This window comes from Ictidomys tridecemlineatus, chromosome X (assembly GCF_052094955.1).
Source record: "Ictidomys tridecemlineatus isolate mIctTri1 chromosome X, mIctTri1.hap1, whole genome shotgun sequence".
Lineage (NCBI taxonomy): Eukaryota > Metazoa > Chordata > Mammalia > Rodentia > Sciuridae > Ictidomys > Ictidomys tridecemlineatus.
The window spans coordinates 14,246,726-14,268,569 of record NC_135493.1 but is presented as its reverse complement, the minus strand read 5'-3'; the positions used below and the strand labels follow the sequence as shown (position 1 = coordinate 14,268,569).

At 39.5% G+C, this 21,844-nt stretch overlaps 1 protein-coding gene across 1 annotated transcript; it reads left to right on the top strand.

Annotated features, from left to right (window-relative positions):
* The first annotated feature begins 11,722 nt into the window (after window positions 1–11,722).
* LOC101955195 (putative MAGE domain-containing protein MAGEA13P) lies at window positions 11,723–21,613 on the top strand. The gene is made up of 3 exons (XM_040289051.2): window positions 11,723–11,839; window positions 13,873–13,951; window positions 20,191–21,613. The coding sequence occupies exon 3, from the start codon at window positions 20,197–20,199 to the stop codon at window positions 21,232–21,234; it is 1,038 nt and encodes a 345-aa protein (XP_040144985.1). The 5' UTR covers window positions 11,723–11,839; window positions 13,873–13,951; window positions 20,191–20,196; the 3' UTR covers window positions 21,235–21,613.
* Window positions 21,614–21,844: the final 231 nt, after the last annotated feature.

The window sequence follows — 21,844 nt, the reverse complement described above, 5'->3', positions numbered from 1 at the left end:
TGTGTTTGGTTTGGTATCAGAGTGATACTAGCTTCATAGAATGAGTTTAGAAGGGTCCCTTCCTTTTCTATTTCATGGAAATAGACCTTATGTGAATGTCTGGTAGAACTCGGCTGAGAATCCATCTGGACCTGAACTTTTCTTTGTTGGTAGTCTTTTGATGGTGTCTTCAATGTCATTGCTTGAAATTGATCTGTTTAAATTTTTTATGTCTTGCTGGTTCACTCTGGGTAGGGTATATGTCTCTAGAAATTTGTCAATGCCATCATGATCCTCTATTTTAATGGAGTTTAAGTTTTCAAAATAGTTTCTGATTGTCATCTTTATTACAAAAATCTATGGTGATATTTCCTTTTCATCATGATTTTTAGTTATTTGTGTTTCTCTCTTTTCTTCATTTGCCTGGATAAGAGTTTATTTATTTTATTTATTTTTTCAAAGAACCAACTTTTTGGTCTCTTTTTTGAACTGTTTTTTTTTTTGTTCATTTGTTTGAATTTGATTAATTTTGGCTCTGATTTTTTTTTTTTACTTATTTCCTATCTTATACTGCTTTTAGTGTTGATTTGTTATCCTTTTCCTAGAGCTTTGGGATGCAGTGTTAGGTTATTTATTTGGTGACTTTCTATTCTTTTATAGAATGAAAACAATGCAATGAACTTGCTTCTTAGAACTGCCTTCATAGTATCCTAGAGATTTTGATAAGTTGTGTCATGATTCTCATTACCTCTAAGTATTTTCTAATTTCATCTCTGATTTCTTAGACTATCCATTGGTCATTTAGTAATGCATTATTTAATCACCAAAGGTAAGAGTAGCTTCTATTTTTTGTTTTATTGTTGATTTCTAATTTCATTCCATTATGGTCTGATAGAATGTAAGGTATTATCTCTATATCTTAGTATTTGCTAAGAGTTGCTTTTTGGACTAAGATATGTTCTATTTTAGAGAAGGATCTGTGTGCTACAAGAAGAAAGTAAGTTTAGGCTTTGATGGATGAAATATTCTATATATGTCAGTTAAGTCAAAAATTATTTGTTGCATTTTTATTTCTATCACATTTTTATTTAGTTTTTGTTTGGAGGACATATTCAGTGATGAGAGAGGTGTATTAAAATCACCCAGTAATATTATGTTGTGGTTTATTTTAAATATTCTTGAAATCAAGAAGGATTTCTTTGATGTATGCAGATAGTTCATTGTTTATGGCAATAATATTTATGATTGTTATATCTTCTTGATGTATAATTTTCTTAAGCAGTATGAAAAGGCTTTCTGTGTCCTTTTTGATTAGCTCTGGCTTGAAGTCCACTTTATCTGATGTGAAGATAGAAATTCCTGCTTGTTTACAAGATCTATGTGAATGATATGTTTTTTTTTCCCATACTTTGACCTGCAGTCTATGGATGTCTGGACCTGTGAAGTAAGTCTCTTAGTGACAGCATATTGTTGGGCCTTGTTTTTTAATCTAATCTGCCAGTCTATGTCTTTTGATTGATGTGTTTAAGCCTTTTATAGTCAATGTTATTATTGAGATATGATTTTTACTTTTTTTAATTTATTTTTTATTGGTTGTTCAAAACATTACAAAGCTCTTGACATATCATATTTCATACATTAGATTGAAGTGGGTTATGAACTCCCCATTTTACCCCAAATGCAGATTGCAGAATCACGTCGGTTACACATCCACATTTTTACATAATGCCATATTAGTAACTGTTGTATTCTGCTACCTTTCCTATCCCCTATTATCCCCCCTCCCCTCCCCTCCCCTCCCATCTTCTCTCTCTACCCCATCTACTGTAATTCATTTCCCTCCTTGTTTATTATCCCATTCCCCTCACAACCTCTTATATGTAATTTTGTATAACAATGAGGTTCTCCTTCCATTTCCATGCAATTTCCCTTTTCTCTCCCTTTCCCTCCCACCTCATGTCTCTGTTTAATGTTAATCTTTTCTTCCTACTCTTCCTCCCTGCTCTGTTCTTAGTTACTCTCATTATATCAAAGAAGACATTTGGTATTTGTTTTTTAGGGATTGGCTAGCTTCACTAAGCATGATCTGCTCTAGTGCCATCCATTTCCCTGCAAATTTTGACCCAGCTATTGCCCTTCTAGGTCTATTCCCTGAAGACCTTAAAAGAGCGTACTACAGGGATACTGCCACATCGATGTTCATAGCAGCACAATTCACAATTGATAGACTGTGGAACCAACCCAGATGCCCTTCAGTAGATGAATGGATAAAAAAGGTGGCATTTATACACCATGGAGTATTACACAGTACTAAAAAATGAGATATGATTTTATATGCATTTTTTCTTAGGTTGTAGGTAGACAAATATTGTCATTTAATTTTTATGTTTATGTGATGTTGAGGATCAAACCCAGTGCCTCACACATGCCAGGTGAGCACTCTAGCCTTGAGCCACAGCCACAGCCCGAGAAATGATTTTTAATTCTTGTCATTTTGATTTATTTCTAGTTTTTAATTTGAATTAGTTTCTCCTTTGATTGAATATTATTCTGGTGTAGTTCCTCCCTTTTCTTATTTCCACTTTATTTTTCATTTCTTCTTCATGAAATATTTTATTGAGTATGTTTAGTAGTACAGGCATTCCAATTGTGAATTCTTTAACTTTTGTTTATCATGGAAGGTTTTCATTTCATCATCAATTCTGAAGTTTAATCCTGAAGCTTAATTCTGGGTATAATATTCATAGCTAGCACCCATTTTCTTTCAAAGCTTGCTATATATTATTCTAAGACCACTTATCTTTTAAGGTTCAAGTTCAGAAATTAGCTGAGATCCATGTTGATTTGCCTTGAAATATGCTGTTCTTTCTGGCAGCCTTAAAATTCTATCCTTATAAGCAGGATTGTAGCACACTTGCTTAGCACTTGTGAGGCACTAGGTTCAACCCTTAGCACCACATAAAAAATAAAAGTATTTTTTAAAAATCTCAGTCTTCATTAAAAAAAACTATCCTTATTCTGTATGTTAGGAATTTTCATAATAATATGTTTTGGTGTGGGTATGTTATAATTTTGTATATTTGGGGTCCTATATGCCTCCTGTATTTGATTTTTTATTTAATTCTTGTTTGGGAAATTTTATGATATTCTTTCATTGAAAATATCATGCATTCCTTTGGTTGAGCCTTCATCAATCCTGCTAAATCTTTAGTTTGATCTTTTCATTCATTCTGTTCATAGCCTCCTAACATATTTTCTCTGCAGTCTACTTTATTTTCAAGATTATATATTTTACCTTCATTGACTGAAACTCTGTCTCTCAAATGGTCTAGTATGCTGGTGATAATTTCAAATGAGTTTTTAATTTGGTTTATTGATTCCTTTATTTCAAGGATTTCTGACTGTTCTTCAGGATCTCTATTTTCTTATTACTCGTTCACTTCTTATATTTTCTCTTCTTTCTTTCTTACCCCATCTTTTATTGTGTAGATCAGTTTAACCATGAATTTTTCTGAATTCCATCATTAAATTTCTTCTACTGTGGTGTCAATGGAATCTATTGTTGAGGTATTCTATGTTGTTTGGGACAGTTTGTTTTCCTGCTTTTTCACTCATTTATGTGTATACGCATCTTTCTGGATTGATCTGAAGCTGTAGAGTTTCTACCTTATGAGTTTATAGTACCTCACAGATTGAATGGGGGAGCCCAATAACAGCAACAATCTATGCAACAATATATAGCAGTAGACTGGGTACTTAGTTCCTATTTTGATATTTACAGTGTCAGTTGGTACAATATGCAGAAATAGTAGGATCATCAGTTTCCATCAGTAAAAACAGTACATAATCATGAATTATCTCTGGCTTAAAATCAAACAACAGGTGTTGTCCATGACTTCTACCATATAAATTATTGCTCTAACATTGGTGATAGAGGTAGACTTATATATATATATATATATATATATATATATATATATATATATAATAAATTGGTATTAAGAGGTATTAAGGATAGATCTATGTATGAGGAAAGAAGAAGAGATAGGAGGCTAGAAAGGTGTTTGAAATTTCAAAGGATAAATAGGGCAGATGCAGTGGTAATTTAGGAGGTGTGGTTAAGGAGAAAGGGAAAGACAAAAATAGAAGAATATAAAGCAGTAGACAGAGAATAGAATTTAGCTGTCAGCAATAGAAAAAAGAGAGAGGGAGACAGGGAGATAGAAAACAAAATCAAAAATATTCTAATCAAGCTGGCACAGTGGCACTTGCCTGTAATCCCAGCGGCTTGGGAGGCTGAGACAGGAGGATCGAGATTTGAAAGCCATGCTCAGCAACTCAGTGAGACCCTGTTTCTAATAAAAAATATAAAATTGGACTGAGGATGTGGTTCATTGGTTGAGTGGCCCTGAGTTCAATCCCCAGTACCCCCCCCAAAATATTCTAATCAAAAACCCTAACCCTCAAAATACGGCACATGGTAAAACAACACCTCCAAGACAAAAAGGCAAGAAATAAGGAGATGGAGACAAATATGTGTATGTATATGAGTCCTTGAATCAATCAGCACATATTCAAATAAATAAAAAACCCAACCTAGAAAACCAAAAACAAAAATCAAAACAGCAAAAAAATAAAAAAAATAAAATAAAAATCTTGTTGAAATGTTATAAAGTTATGGAGTCATTTCCATTATGTTAGACTAAATAGTCAATGAGGATATGTGTTTGCTGTGCCAAAATAACTTTCTTTTCATTTTATTTTGAGGTATGACCTAAGCGTGGGAGTATGGGTCATGGATTGTCACCTCCTTCCTTTTTTTTTAATGTCTTCATAATGTACTTAGAGTAATGATGTTCATCTCATTCCACCATCTTTCCTACCCTCATCCTTCCTCCCCCTTTTTTCTCCCTTCCCCTCCCTCCCCTCTGCCCTATCTAATATTCCTCCATTCCTCCCATGCTCCCCCCACCCCTATTATGTATTAGCATCCACTTATCAAAGAAAACATTAGGCATTTGTTTTTGGGGGGATTGGCTAACATCACTTAGCATTACCTTCTCCAACTCCATCCATTTACCTGTAAATGCCATGATTTTATTCTCTTTTAATGCTGAGTGATATCCCATTGTGTGTGTGTGTGTGTGTGTGTGTGTGTGTGTGTATGTGTGTGTATGTATATATACAATCACTTTTTTATCCATTCATCTACTGAAGGGCATCTAGGTTGGTTCCACATTCTAGCTATTGTGAATTGTGCTGCTATAAACATTGATGTGGCTGTGTCCCTGTAGTAAGCTTTTTTTTTTTTTTTTAAAGAGAGAGTGAGAGAGGAGAGAGAGAGTGAGAGAGAGAGAGAATTTTTAACATTTATTTTTCAGTTCTCGGCGGACACAACATTTTTGTTGGTATGTGGTGCTGAGGATCGAACCCGGGCCGCACGCATGCCAGGTGAGCGCGCTACCGCTTGAGCCACATCCCCAGCCCTAGTAAGCTGTTTTTAAGTCCTTTGAGTATAGACTGAGGAGAGGGATAGCTGGGTCAAATGGTGGTTCAATTCCCAGTTTCCCAAGGAATCTCCATACTGCTTTCCATATTGGCTGCACCAATTTGCAGTCCCGCCATCAATGTGTGAGTGTATCTTTTCCCCACATCCTCACCAACACTTATTATTGCTTGTCTTCATAATAGCTGTCATTCTGACTGAAGTGAGATGAAATCTTAGAGTAGTCTTTTTTGATTTGCATTTCTTTAATTGCTAGAGATGTGGAACATTTTTTCATATATTTGTTGATTGGTTGTATATCCTCTTCTGACAAGTTTCTGTTCAGGTCCTTGGGCCCATTTATTGATTGTTTTTTATTCTTGTTTTCAGATTTTTGAGTTCTTTATAATCTAGAGATTAGTACTCTGATGTGTGTGTGGTAAAAATTGAATCCTTCCTTTTTATTGTGTTGCTCTCTGAGTTGAAGTTTTGGGTTTAAAACTTCCCAACTTTCCTTCATGGGAAATTAGTGTGGGTGGGCCAGGCTGTGGGTTGGGTTGTGAAGCCACAGGTGGGCCTAGCAGTGAATTGGCTTATTGGGCAAGCTGGCTGTGGCTGGGCAATGAAGCAGCAGGCTGGGCTATGGGCTGGGGGTAAAGCTGCAGGCCTAGTAGACAGAGTGGTGGGCCAGGTTATGGGAGTGGGGACTGAGAAGCCCAGGGGAGCTAGCAAGTGCCAGACCAGTGTCTGCAGGGCATGGTGGGTAACAGGGAACTGGGTGGATGCTGAAACCCCCAGGAATGGGCTACTTCTGGGGAACTGATGAGTTCTGGCCTGGGTGGGTGCCAGGAACTTTAATGCCAGATTAGTGGGACCCAAATAGACCTCCAGGAACCAAATTCAATGCAATCACACAAGAGTCTTTATTGCAAGCTTGAACCTGGACTCACAACTGTTTCTGATGCAGTGGTCCTGAGGAGTGAGTTCTGGTCCTTTGTTTAGTGAGACTTTATAGGTTTTGGGGGAATACCCCAAAGAGGGTTACAGATAACAAAACTCTGACGAGCATAACACAAATGCTAGTTTATATTTTTTGCTGGCCCCAACATCAGAATTTATGAAGTTCAGTAGAGCCTCAGAGAAGGTCATTATCTGGCCAGGGAAGGCCAAGATTTATGAGTTGTCACTAAAGTTTCAGAGAGGGCTCCTATCTGATAAGGGAAAGCCAGGCATGGGTGAGTTCAAGGCACAGGCAGGCATTCCAAGCAAGTTCAGAATTTGCAGTAATTTATAGTAAAGCCAAAATTAGCTTTTTTGTGTCTTTGTGGCGAGATGGCTCCCAATTTTAAGAGGGAATCAGGCTGGGTTTATCAATTTGCAAACAAACATCTCAGCAGGGTGGCTGTGTGCCTAGGAGTGCTCTGTGGGTTTTTCCAAGGACAAGGTCATGCCCCCTCCCTCTAGACAGGCCTTGAGGTAGAAGCTGTTTTCAAAAATGGAGTCATATCAGTTTCTCAGAGCCAGTAGGTGCCAGACCAGCTGACTGGACTTAAGGAGAGCCAAGGGCCCTCATACCCACCTTCCCAACCTCCCAACCCACTACAGCTGGCTCCATCAGCCACTGTGAGCCATAGGACTCTCAGGGCTGGGTAGAGCCTTGTTCTCTCCAACCTCTTCAACCTTTCCACAGGTTTTCTAGACCCAGTCAAGTCCTTGCTTGTCTTAGACAGGCCCAAAGGGACTTATCCACGAACTCATAGATCTGGGTTTCCAGTTCCTGTTGGGGCCATGGTGCTGCCATCTCAAGATTCTTCCTGGATTAGCTTTCCACAGACAATTGATAAATTCAAGGAAACTTTTTTTATCCATTGAATGAGTCAAACAGTTTGGTTTGACTGACCCAGTCTCAGGATTTTTTACTCTAAGCCTCCAGAAGAAGGAATATTCCTGCTGCTTGAGTCCTGGGTAGCTGAGTTAGGAGAAATACTGCCTCACCCTAATCTACCATCTTGCCCCCTCCAACTACAGAATTTTTGAGATCTCCTGATAGGTTAAGGTTTACCATGAATAAATTAAGAAGGAGAACCCAGCAGGTCAGAGTTTAGGAAATGCTACACAATACTATGATAATAAATGTCATATGTATACAGTATTTCATTTACAGATGAAATATAACCAAAACAAAACATGCATGACTTTCACCCATTCATTCACTTAAAAGTCTTAAATGTATCATACGGCTCAAAGGTCCTATGAGCCAGTTCACATTGTTCATTCTCAACGTGTCATTCTACTATCAACATATCAAAAAAGACTTATTCCATAGCAGGGCCACTAATGTTTGACTTTGTTAGGCTCATGATAGCAAATGCTCCCCGCTGCCTTAGAAAAACTATACAATTATAGATGAACAAAATGATCTGCTGGTGATCTTATGTCAATTTTGGAAACACCAATGTGGGTATTCTTAAACTAAAATGACTTTGTATGTAAAAGTACTAATTAAAAACTCTTTAGGGAAAAATATACTTCAGTATTACATGCATCTAAGCAATTTAAAGGAAAGTGTCCACACAACACTCAGAGTGACCAAGGGATCTTTATTGCAGTGGTATCTGACCAGAGAAAAAGAGAGGAGAGAGAGAGAGAGAGAGAGAGAGAGAGAGGGAGGGAGGGAGGGAGGGGGAGGGAGGGAGAGAGAGAGAGAGAGAGAGAGAGAGAGAGAGAGAGAGAGAGAGAGAGAGAGAGCGAGCCCAGCAGGAGAAGGTTTTTATAGCCCTTTGCTGTGCTGATTGAATCTAATAGAGTCTCTGGGTCTGCAAGTTGCCTTGTTGGCATACAGTGATTGGGTCACACAGTAGTTGCTAAGGGTGTCATCTTCTGCCTTCAAGTGGATTGGGCATGGGCTCGGTACCGGTTTCAAATCGAAAAACAACAGGAGGAAGTAAAGGGAAAAGGCACCAAATAACTGTCCCAAAAGGAAGGGACATGAAGGGTGGGGGTTGGGTACTCAGTTTTACCCTGCATTTATTTAGCCTGTCCTGCAGCTAACATATTGCTCTTTGTTGATCATTGCTCTACTTTACATGGTCATTTGTTGGGGTGTGTGTGTGTGTGTGTGTGTGTGTGTGTGTGTGTGTGTGTGTGTTGAGGAAAAGAAGTTTTATTGCTTTGATAGCACAGGAGGAAACAGGTGGCTCTGTCCCAGAGGCGGTGATTCTGCCCATCACTGGGAGGGGTTTTTTTTTGGGGGGGGGGATACTGGGGATTGAACCCAGGTGTGCTTAACCACTGAGCCATATCCCCAGCCCTCTTCTTTATCTAGAGACAGGGTCTGGCTAAGTTGCATAGGGCCTTGCCAAGTTGCTAATGCTGGGTTTGTCTCATGATCCTCCTGCCTCAACCTCTTAAGCCGCTAGGATTACAGGCATGTGCCACTGTGCCCGGCAGCAGGGGGCTTTTATTTTCTTTATTTTTTTATGTGGTGCTGAAGATAGAACCCAATGCCTCACACATGCTAGGTGAGCACCCCACTACTGAGCCACAACCCCAGCCCCAGTAGGGGGCTTTTAAAGAGGTGATTGAAAGGCTACTTCCATGTGTTCTGAGTTGTAATTCACTGGTTAATTTAGGAGATAGCCATTTTTGAGATCTTCTGGTGCTATTCCCAAAGTCTGAATTACTTTATTCCTGTGATGAATGTATGCTCAAGAACAGATAACTGCTTAGGATGGGAAGAAAGTTAATCCTATTTCACCTGAGATTAAGGAAGGGGAGAAATAGAGAAAGAACATGCCTATTTTGTATTTAAAAAAACGTTGCAGTGGCAGAGCAGGGAGGGCTATACTTAAAATAAAAAGTGGACCACTGTTACATTTTCCCACTGACAATTTCTACATTCCATTTCTATGGGAAAATGGGTGAGGATATCTCCAAACTGCTTCCTGATGAAAGAGTGCGAAGTTGGGGCAAGTAAGCAAAAATCTTTGTTCTCTATCAGATGGGATGTCGACAGTTAAGGGTATTCAGCATAAGAGTCGTCCAGAAGTCCGAAGTGGCAAATTGGGGGTGAGTGGACAAGGCACACATAGGGCAGAGATTGTTTAAAGACAACCATAAATAAGACAGCAAAGTATTGCTATTTTGTAAATAATTAGTGCAAAAACAATTAGTAATTTAGCCCGTCTCTGAAAACCGTTGAAGACAGTAACTCATAATCATTATCAGTGAAAAACAGGAGTTACCTATGTAGGACCTTAGGAAGATTTGTAAATCAGTCTCAAATTGACTCATTTGGTGTTTAAATTGCTTGCCTAATTGGAAAACCACCTCATGTTGTCTGCAGGTGATTCTGTAGACAAATGAAGATGGAGATATTAACAAGCTAGTGGAGGCCTTTGTGTATGAGATGGGCGGAGGACAGAGAGAGGGAGAGGTGTAGATAGATAGGGGCAACCTACCACTGAGCTGCATCCCCAGTCCTTTTATTTTTTATTTTGAAAGAGGGTCTCACTAAATCGCTTCCACTGGCCTTAAACTGACAATCCCAATAGAGGCCTCTTTTAGGTTTCCATGCGAGTTATGATTTCAAATGGATTACATTTCCCTCAAAACCTAAAAATCAATGTAACCTATGGTAATCTATACTGCCATTATCTGTTTTTTAAAGTAAAGATATTAGAATAAAATTTTAATTTAACATAGAAGTATAGACTCTTGATATATACCATATGAGTCAAGTGATATAGAAAAATTAACATATACTCTCTGCATGATTTTTGTCTACTATAAAGATACTATTAACCCCTGCTTCATTGAATTTTAGGTGAATTTAATGAAATGACAAAGCCCTCCAGGAAAAAAAAAGGAATTCAGACTTTGAAGCACATTAAAATGTTAACTCAATGTCCTACTAGATATGCCTTATGTTATTTATAAAATATGGTCAATAGTAATACCTACTTTATTAAAAAGTCACTGTGAAGATTAAATGTAATCATCTGTATTAAATACCTGGTAATAGTAATTGCTCAAAAATGCTAGTTTAAAAAAATCCCTTAGATTAGTACCTGTAACATATTGATGCTTTATAATTGGTAGATTTATTAACTCCAGGGCTTTTATCAAAACATTTAATGTGTTTGTTTGTGGATCTATATGAGCTTAACTGTCAAGAAATGGAGTAGCATCCTACCTATTTGGTACTGTACTAGAATTCCTAGCTAGCTAGCAAGCACTCTGAGCCAAGAAAAAGGAAAAAAAAAAAACACATAGGTTTGAAAAGAACGAAACAGGACTGAAAAAGAAATGGCACATCAGAGGAACCCACAATATCATTGCAGCTCCTGAGAGTGAATTAGAAGAGCAGTCCTCCTGTAGGAAACTGAGGTAGGCAGATTGGGGAAACACCTGTAGGCAATCCAGAGTGCTAGCGACCAAGTGAAAACCAGTATCATCAGTTTCTATAGTACAGAGACTTATTGCTGACATCTGTTGATTTCATTATCTGGTGGCTCAAAGAGGTTGGAGCTGGAAGCTCCCCTTCAACCAGATGAGATTCTTTGGTAGAAATTTGAATAGAAAATAAGCTCAGAAACAGCAAGTCAAACCAGTATGCAAGACCTCTGAGGAACTCCCCAGAATCACCTTGACAAAAATACCAGATAAAGACAAGCCAAGGGGAAAAATTAGAGACCAATAACCCTAATAAACATAGCTGCAAAATAGTTAGTATTTATTAATATTTATTTATTAATATTTATTAACAATATTAATTGTTAGTCTCGGGAAGTTGAGAACAAGCACCACCAGCAACACCTTCGACGTTGTGTGAAAGGTTGTCTCAGAGAACTAGAACACCTGATGAAGGCAGGAAGGGCAAGTCCCATTAGGAGAAAGTGTGAAAACTTTGAGAAGGACTGAAAGTAACCTCCAACCCAGAACACGAGCAATCACACAGAAACCTCCCCGGCTCTAGTAAGCCTCCTAAGAGTCTGTCTGGCGAGGCCGTACCTCACACCCATATTGGTTGTCTCAGGGCAGTAAGGGCATTGATCTGAGGGGTGTGGCCTCACATCGACACACTGAGAGGGTGTCAGAAATCGGAGTGCGGACACAGCTGTGATTTATGGGTTTTCCAATCTCAAAAGAGAATCTGCACAATGCGATCCTCCTATCAGCCCTAATAAACCCCACGTGGAGTGCCCGGATGTGGGTGTGGCCTATAGTAACTTCCGCTTTGGGCTTTGAAAATCTGAATGTGGGGAGGCCTCCACGGACGTGTTTGGACAGAGGTCGGAAGATTGAAGGAGCTCTAGACGGTGTCGGACACCAAGACCTTGTTGGATTTCAAGGCAGCTGTCGTCCCACTTAAAGGTGAGAATCCAGAAAGAAGAGTAACGTCCATCCCACCACAAGTAGGACCCCCATTTTCATCCTAGCCATTCCCTTTCTATCAGCCCTCGATGACTCAAGGCAGGGTTCCCGGATGTGGTGTATTGGCCGCCCATCTTGAAGTTAGGGAATAGTTTTTCTGAGCGGTTTTTCAGACTCCGCTGAGCAGAAGGAGGCTTCTCAATCAGCGTCAGGCATCAAGATAATGATTATGGTGGGCAGAGGGAACTTTTACCTGTGTAGCTCATAGAACTGCACCCCTGCACTCAGCTGTGGGAGCTCAGACGGGACAGTCAAGCAGAGACACCTCCCCCAATTCTCGGCACTTCATGTTGGTATTACCATGGTAGGGTCTTGGCTGAGTTCAGGAAATGGAACTATTTGGAAATATATGTCCCAGTCATTAAATATGACCTTGGAGACAAGGAGAGTACCCACCACAGAACCCAGAACAACATTGAAATTCCCCCTGGCCAGGTAGAAATCCTAGTGGCTCAGGGGGCTGAGAAAGGGGAATCCTGAGATCAAAGACGGCTCCAGCAACGTAGCGAAGCCTAAGCAATTCAGTGAGACCCTGTCTGTAAATAAAAACACAAAATGGGGCTTGGAGTGTGGCTCACTGGTTAAGCACAACAAAAGTTAAGTACCAATACCAAAGTAAAATAAGAGAAATGCACCCTGATTAGTTATCGACATTGCTGACTCTAGGAAATGCTGCCCACTGGAGCCGCCTCCTCACCTTGCATCCTATCTAGGAAGAGCATTTCAGGGTGGTGAGTGCCTTGGTCTCAACTGAGCCTCTGCTTCTCAAGGGAGGCACAGGTTCTCCCAATTGTAAGAGGAGTACCCTTTGATACAACAAAGCTGAGTGTACTTGCCACTGCATATTGGGAGAGATCCACAGAAAAGCACCCATTTTCTAAGAGCCCAAGGTGCGGTTCTACAGCAAAGGATTCACTTTCTATTCCCTTTACTTCCTTGTCTGGCATCTATGGGAGTTGAGGGACTTTGTTTAAGGGAGGAATTCTCAACTTGGACAAATGAAAAGGTTGGCTGGACACTGGTGCACACCTATAAACCCAGAAGCTCAGGAAGCTAAGGTAGGAGGATCGGGAGTTCAAAGCCAGGCTTGCAATTTAGCGAGGCCCTAAAAAACTTAGCAACTACGTTGTGCTAGATGAAAGAAGAGGGTTGGGGGATGTGGCTCATTGGTTAAGCACCCCTGGGTTCAGTCCCTGGTACCAAAGGAAAAATTGACCCTGATCCCTGGTGTCAACACTGGGGACCCCAAGAAATGCTACCCAGCTGAGCTTCCTCTTTTCCTTGTATCCTATCCAGGTAGAGCGTTTCAGGGTGGTGAGTGCCTTGGTGTGAAGGGCTGAGCCTCCGCTCATCAGGAGAGGTGCAGGCTCTCCCAGTTGTGAAGATGGGTCCCTTTGGTAGAGTACAGTTGAAATCACTTTTCATTGTAGATTGGGAGACAGCCATAGAAATGCACCCTTTTTCCAAGAGCTCAAGGTGTGGTTTCTAAGAGCCCAAGGTTCCCTCTTTACTCCCTTTACATAGTTGTCTGACAGATATTACCCCCTCTACTCCCTTTACTTTGTTTTCTGGCAGAGGTTCTCCGCAACCCCCCCCCCACTCCCTTTACTTTGTTGTCTGGCATCTCAGAGTTGTGGGCTTGGTTTAAGGGAGGCATTCTCAATTTAGGAAAAGGAAAGAATGGCTGAGCATGGTGGTACACACCTGTAATCCCAGCAGCTCAGGAGGCTGATTCTAGAGGATCTGGAGTTCAAGCCAGCCTTGCAACTTGGCAAGGCCGTAAGCAACTCAGTGAGACCTTGTGTCTAGATGAAAGACAAAAGAGGGTTGGGGATGTGGCTCATTGGTTAAGCACCCCTGGATTCAGTTCCTGGCACCAATGGAAAAGTTGACCCTGATCCTTGGTGTTAGCACTAGGGACCACAGGAAATGCTACACAGCTGATCCTCTTTCTTCCCTTACATCCCATCCAGGTGAAGCGTTTCAGGGTGGTGAGTGCCTTGGTGTGAAGGCTGAACTTCTGCTCATCAGAGGAGGCGCAGGCTCTCCCAGGTGTGAAGATAAGTACCATTTGATAGAGTACAGTTGAAAACACTTGTCATGGCAGAATGGGAGAATACCATAGAAATGCACCCTTTTGATTTTTCTTTTTTTTAATTTAACTTAACTATTTTTTTTGCATTACAATCCTTATTACACATACAGACCTCAATTTTTCATATCTGTTCCTACAGTATATTCACACCAACTTATGCCATTATATGTGTGCTTTTTTGCATTACAATTCTTAATACACGTAATAACACATTTTTCATATCTCTGTATATAAGGTGTGTTGGCCCCAAATTCAAATCTTCATATATGTATTTTGTATAAGGATGACCATCAGATTCCACCATTTTTGTTAGTTCCCTTACCCCTCCCTTTCCCTCCCACCCCTTTTTTTTCTTGGCTAGAATTTAATCTTCCCATTCTCTCCCTCCCTACCCCACTATGAATCACTCCCCCTTATGTCAGAAAACATTCGGTGTTTGTTTTGGGGGGATTGGCTAATTTCACTTAGCATTATCTTCTCCAATGCCATCCATTTACCTGCAAATACCATGATTTTATTGTTTTCTTAGTGCTGTGTAATATTCCATTGTATATAAATGCTACATTTTTTTAATCCATCCACTGAGGGACATCTAGGTTGGCTCCACAGTTTAGCTATTGTGAATTGTGCTGCTATAAACATTTTTGTGGCTGTGTCTGTTTGCTGTTTTTAAGTCCTTTGGGTATAGTCTGAGAAGAGGAATAGTCGGGTCAAGTGGTAGTTCCATTCCCAGATTTCCAAGGAATTTCCGTACTGATTTCCAAATTGGCTGCACTGATTTGTAGTCCCACCAGTAATGTATGAGTGTACCTTTTTCCCCACATCCTCGCCAACTTATGTTGTTGCTTTTCTTCATAATAGCTGCCATTCTGACTGGAGTGAGATATCATCTTAGAGTAGTTTTGATTTGCATTTCTCTGATTGTTAGAGATGATCAATTTTTTGTATATTTGTTGATTGATTGTATATCCACTTCTGAGAAGTGTCTGTTCAGGTCCTTGGCACATTTATTAATTGGAATATTTGATTTTTTGATGCTTGTTGAGCTCTTTATATACTCTAGAGATTAGTACTCTATCCGATGTGTGAGGAGTAAAAATTTGCTCTCAGGCTATAGGTCCCCTGTTCACCTCAGATTATCTCTTTTGCTGAGAAAAAACTTTTTAGTTTGAATCCATCCCATTTGTTGATTCTTGGTTTTAATTCTTGTGCTATAGGAGTCTTATTAAGGAAGTTGGGACCTAATCCCAATTGATAGATTAGGGCCTACTTTTTCTATTAGACACAGGGTCTCTGGTTTAATTCCTAGATCCTTGATCCATTTTGACTTAATTTTTGTGCATGATGAGAGATAGGGGATTCAATTTTGTTTTGTTGCATATGAATTTCCAGTTTTCCTAGCATCATTTGTTGCAGATGCTATCTTTTCTCCAGTGCATGTTTTTGGCACCTTTATCTAATATAATTGTAATTTTGTGGGTTAGTCTCTGTGTCCTCTATTCTGTATCATTTGTCTACCCGCCTGTTTTGGTGCCAATACCATGCTGTTTTTGTTACTATTGCTCTGTAGTATAGTTTAAGGGATGGTATAGAAATGTCACCTGCTTCACTCTTTCTGCTTAGAATTGCTTTAGCTATTCTGGGTCTCTTATTTTTCCAGATGAAATTCATGACTGCTTTTTCTAATTCTCCAAGGAATGAATGCCATTGTGATTTTGACTGGAATTGTATTACGCCTGTATAGTGCTTTTGGTAGTATGATAATATTAACTCTGCTTATCCATGAGCAAGGTAGATCTTTCCATTTTCTAAGGTCATCTTTGATTTCTCTTTATGGTTCTGTAGTTTTCATGTATAGATCCTTCACCTCTTTTAAGTTGGTTCCCAAGTATCTTATTTTTTTTTTTTTAGGCTATTGTGAATGGGGTAGTTTTCCTCATGTCCTTAGAGGATTTATTACTGATATACAGAAATGCCTTTGATGTATGGGTGTTGATTTTATGTCCTGCTACTTTGCTGAATTCATTTACTAGTTCTAGAAGTTTTCTGGTGGAGTTCTTGGTGTCTTCTAGGAATAGAATCATATCGTCAGCAAATAGTGCTAGTTTAAGTTTTTCTTTTCATATAGTGATTCCTTCAATTTCTTCTAATTGCTCTGGCCAGTGTTTCAAGTACTATGTTGAATAGAAGTGATGAGAGAGGGCATCCCTATCTTGTTCCAGATTTTAGAGGGAATGCCTTCAGTTTTTCTCCATATAGAATGATGTTGGCTTGAGGCTTAGCGTAGATAGCCTTTACAATGTTGATGTTCCTGTTATTCCTAGTTTTTCTAGTGTTTTGAACGTAAAGAGGTGCTGTATTTTGTCAAATGCTTTTTCTGCGTCTATCGAGATGATCGTATGATTCTTAAATCTTTAAGTCTATTAATGTGATGAATTACATTTATTGATTTCTGTATGTTGAACCAAACTTGCATCCCTGGGATGAACCCCACTTGATCATGGTGTACAATCTTTTTGATGTGTTTTTGCATTTGATTTGCCCAAATTTTATTGAGGATTTTTGCATCTATGTTCATTAGATATTGATCTGAAGTTTTCTTTCTTTGAAGTATCTTTGACTGGTTTTGGAATCGGGGTGATATTGGCCTCATAGAATGATTTGGAAGTACTCCCTCTTTTTCTGTTTCCTTAAATAAATTGAAGAGTATTTATTAGTTCTTCTTTAAAGTTCTTGTAGAAGTTGGCTGTTTATCCATCCATTCCTGGGATTTTCTTGGTTGGTAGGCTTCTGATGGTGTCTTGTATTTCCTCACTTGATATTGGTCTGTTTAAATTGTGTATATCTTCATGGTTCAATCTGGGTACATCATATGACTTAAGGAATTTATCGATGCTTTTACTGCCTTCTGCTTTATTGGAGTATATGGCTTCAAAATTTCTAATTATCTGTATTTCTGTAGTGTCTGTTATGTTGCCTTTTTCATCATGTATGCTGGTAATTTGAGTTCTCTCTCCTTCTCTTCATTAGCATGGCTTAGGGTCTATCAATTTTATTTATTTTTTCAAAGAATAAACATTTAGTTTTGTCAATTGTTTTTGTTTCAGTTTCATTGATTTCAGCTCTGATTTTAATTTTTTCTTCCCTTCTGCTTTCACTGCTGATTTGTTCTTTCTAGGGCTTTGAGATGTAGTGGGAGGTCATTTATTCGTTGACCTTTTCTTCTTTTAAGAAATGAACTCCGTGCAATGAGTTTTCCTTAGTACTGCTTTCATAGTGTCCCAGAGATTTTGATATGTTGTGTCTGTGTTCTCATTTACCTCTGAGAATTTTTTAATCTCCTCCTTGATGTCTTCTGTAACTCACTGTTCATTCAGTAGCATATTCAGTCTCCATGTGATGCAGAAATTTTTATTCTTTATTTTGTCATTGATTTCCAATTTTAATCCATTATGAACTGATAAAATGCATGGTAGTATCTCCTTTGTATTTGCTAAGAGTTGCCCTGTCACATAGATCCTTCTCAAAAACAGACAATATACTATGTGCTGCTGAGAACAAAGTGTATCCACTTGATGCTGGTTGATATATTCTATATATGTCAGTTAAGTCTGTTATTGTGTTACTGAGCTCTATAGTTTTTTTTTTATTCAACTTTTGTTTGGAAGATCTGTCCAGTGGTGAGAGAGGTATGTTAAAGTCACCCAAGATTATTGTGTTGTGGTCAGTTTGACTCTTGAACTTGAGAAGAGTTTGTTTGAACATAGCTGCACCATTGTTTGGGGCGTATATATTTATGATATGTATTGTAGGTGTACGGTTCTCTTGAGCAATATGTAATGTCCATCTTTATCCCTTTTAATTAACTTTAGATTGAAGTCTGCTTTAATATGAGTATGGAGACTCCTGCTTGATCTGTAGTCCATGTGAGTGGTATGATTTTTTTTTCCCCAACCTTTCACCTTCAGTCTGTGTATGTATTTTCCTATCAAATGAGGCTCCTATAGGCAGCATATTGTTGGATCTTTTTTAATCCAATCTTCTAGCCTATGTCTTTTGATTGGTGAGTTTAAGCCATTAACATTTAGGGTTACTATTGAGACATTGTTTGTATTTCCAGCCATATTTGTTTTTGTTATTTAACTTTACTTGGGTTTCCCCTTTGATTATTTTTTTCTTTTAGTTTACTACCTCCCTCTGCTGGTTTTCATTGTTCTTCATTTTCTCTTCATGAAATATTTTGCCAAGGATGTTTTCTATTGCCAGTTTTGTAGCTATAAATTCTTTTAACTTTTGTTTATCATGGAAGGTTTTTATTTCATTTTCAAATCTGAAGCTTAGTTTTGCTTTGGTTTAAAGGTGGTTTTCTCACTTTAGAAAAAGGAAAAGGTTGGCTGGACATGGTTGTGAACACCTGTAATCCCAGTGGCTCAGGAGGCTGAGGCAGGAGAGATGCAAGTTCAAAGTTAGCCTCAGCAACTTATTGAGGCCCTTTATCAAAATTAAGAATAAAAAGACCTGGAGATTGTTCAGTCATTATGCTTCACTGGGTTCTATTGCCAGTTTTAAAAAAGTTATATGCCTTGTTGAGAATAAATATGCTGTTAACCCATCACTCAGAGGGATACACACAGACAACTACTCTGCTCTTTGTGAGCCCCAGTAGACCTGTCTCTCACACTCAACCTCACTTCCTTTCTGATAATCTTGGTCAAGTAAGAGAGGAGCCCCAGCTGTACCAGGAATCAAAATATGGCCTCTGAAAAAGGCCTGAGAGGACCTCCAATTATAGATAGAGATCTAGCTCTATTATCCTGATATCATTTCTGGAAAACCCTGGTAGGGCTGTTTGGCACAGGTACCACCCTACTACCCCCTCCCTCCATCTGTTCCTTGTTGGCATTTGGAAGATGGAGGCCTTGGCCTGAGGGATATATCCTCAGGATAGCAGAAAGGAAGGATTGTAGGTCCAGTCAGGAGTAAACATGAATACCTTCAGGAGGATTAAGAGTAACTCTTACTCCAAGGGGTTCCTTAAAGAAACCTGCTTCACCCCTGTTAACTCTGGCAGAACCCACATAGGTCTATCTGAATCACCCCTCATTTCCAGATGACCTGGTTGTGTAAGGGTGGTGAGGATTGGTTATTATTGTTCTGTTGTTTGAGAAGACCAAGTCACCAGAAGGAGTCCCAGGTTCTGCTGGGCATAGAGGAGCAGACCCTGAGGGAGTACTACCATATGCCACCACTAAAGGACATACTGGGTTGAGCCCCTGCTGTCCACCCTAGGAGATACTGGGCAGATGTGACTGTGATATCTTCTCAGTTTTTTTTCATTGGTCTGAAGGAGGTGAAGGTCTTGGCCTAAAGGGTCAACCTCACATCAACAGGTAGCCACATGTGGTCAGCCTATTGAGATGACCCAAGGTAGGAGTCAAGGTGAAGAACCTGAATTTAGATTTAGAGGACTCTCTCCCTATGCCTTGGATGTTTGGGGGCCCTGACCTGAAAGGCCCTGGGCACTGGGTTTCCAGATGTGTTGTGCCCTTACTTCTACCTGATAATTTTAGTGAGCTAGATTCAGTTCAGCTGAGGGAGGAATCTTGGGCCTTTCAATAAATCAGTATGAGGATAGAGAGCCCCTGTGCACAAGAGCAGATGGAGCTTAGCTCTCCATTCCTTTTAGTCTGTTGTTGGGAGGGCCCATCCACTTCATAACTATAGAGATCTTACAGAATCCAATTATTTCTGCCTACCTGCAGTCTGAAACCTGTTTCTCTTACAGAGGCTCCGGAAACTTGGGGTGGAGGCCTTGAAATGAGTCACATAATCCCCAGATCATAGAGTAGAAGAGGGTCCGGCCATGTTAGAAGGCATGGTGAGATGCACACCCTGAATGTGTGTCTGGGACCTTACCTCTAAAACAAAGAGACCCCATAGTTCTGAATCTACCTGCTCTGCTGCCAGCCTCAGACTGTGCTGGCCAAGTATATCATGAAGAGCATTCTCGAATCCTCCTACAGGTTCCTAGGAGATAGGCTGATGAGTAGGACAGAAGACTTGTGAGGCCCTAGAGCACTGTCTGAGGGAAGACCTGTGAAGATGGCTTTTGTCAATGTTGACAAGGTTAAGTTTTTCACACTCTTCCCCTCTCAGACCAATTTGTATTAACAACCCTTCTGGTTTGTCTTTGCAGTTAATTATGATTCCTTCTAAGCAGAAGACTCAAGAGTACACTCCCCTCCGCGCTCAAGGAGAGGAAGTGGATCCACTTGATCCTGATGTTCCTGTAGTTGAGGAAGTGCTTGCTATAGCTACCTCATCCCCTGCTTCAAGCCTGAGCATCATGGAAGAATGGCCTGAAGCTGGAACACCTGTCCTTTCTCAGAGTCTATTAAATCTTACCCAGAGTCTTTCTCAAAGTCTTTTGGAAACTGCTTTTATTGATTCCAGTCTAACAGGCCAGTCCAGTGAAGGTTCTAGTGGCCAAGAAGGTGATATAGGTGCCTCATCTGCCTTCAGGGATCCCGAAATCTCCCTTATTAATATACTAGAGAAAAGAGTGGGTGAATTGGTGAATTTTCTTATCGCCAAGTATAAATCAAAGGAGCCTGTCACAAAGGAAGAAATGCTGCAAAGTGTCCTTAAAGAGCAAAAGGACTACTTCTCTGCAATCTTCAAGAATACCTGTGAATGTATGGAGGTTGTTTTTGGTATTGAAGTTAAGGAAGTGGATCCCACTAGCCACTCCTACATGCTTATCGAAATGGTAGATCTCACCTATTACAGGAAGATAAGTGACCAGGGTATGCCCAAAACTGGCCTTCTAGTATTTATCCTGGGTATAATCTTCTTGGAGGGAAACTGTGCATCAGAAGAGAAGATATGGGAGATGATTAATATGCTTGATGTGCATGGGAAGAAGGAATTCATGTCTGGGGAATGCAGGAAGCTCATAACCAGAGAGTTAGTGCAGGAGCAATACCTGGAGTACCAGCAGGTGCCAAATAGTAATCCGCCATTGTATGAGTTAGTTTGGGGCCCCAAATCGTATGCTGAGACTAGTAAGATAAAAGTCTTAGAGTTCTTTTCGAAAGTCAGTGGGAATCGCCCCACTTCTTTCTCATCCTTGTATAGGGAAGCTTTTAGAGAAGAAAGAGAAAGATCAAGATCTGCAGGTGATGCTACTACTGTAGACAGTGAAAATTCAAAGTCCAGATGCTTTTCCTGTCCTGAGTAAAGTCCCATAAAGATACCTAACTGCTCAAAGAAAAATCAAAAGGTTTAAGTAGTAAAGAGATTGAGAGAAACATTTTCTTTTTGGTATTTTCACATTTTGTTTAGTAGTTTTATTAGCTTCAGAATTTAGGTCTACTAATTACATTGGTCACACATTTATTGCTTATTAGGTTTAATGAGTTTTGATATTTTGAAAAACTGAGAAACTTTGTTTTGTGATCTGCAACAGTATACCATGGTGTTGGAATAAAAATTTTCTTAAAAATGTGAAAATCATTAAATGTAGGAAAATGTAAAAGATGATTCATCTTAAGATTTCTATATCCATTTTGTCTGATCATTGTGCACAATTAAAGATATCTTTGGTTGGTTTAAGAATATGCAAGAAATTAAATATTGATAAATATAGTCCTGGTTTATTGGCTTGCTTATTCTGTGAGCATTGAGTATCTGCTCACTGGAATGAATTGTATTAGCAATGGAGATTCTAAGATCAGCAAGGAAGATGGTAAGATGTTCTCTAAAACATAAAGATCAAGTAAAAGATGAAATGAGGAGGTGGGATTCTAGATGCCAGCAGTCAAGTGTAAATGCCCTGATCCAGGGGACTT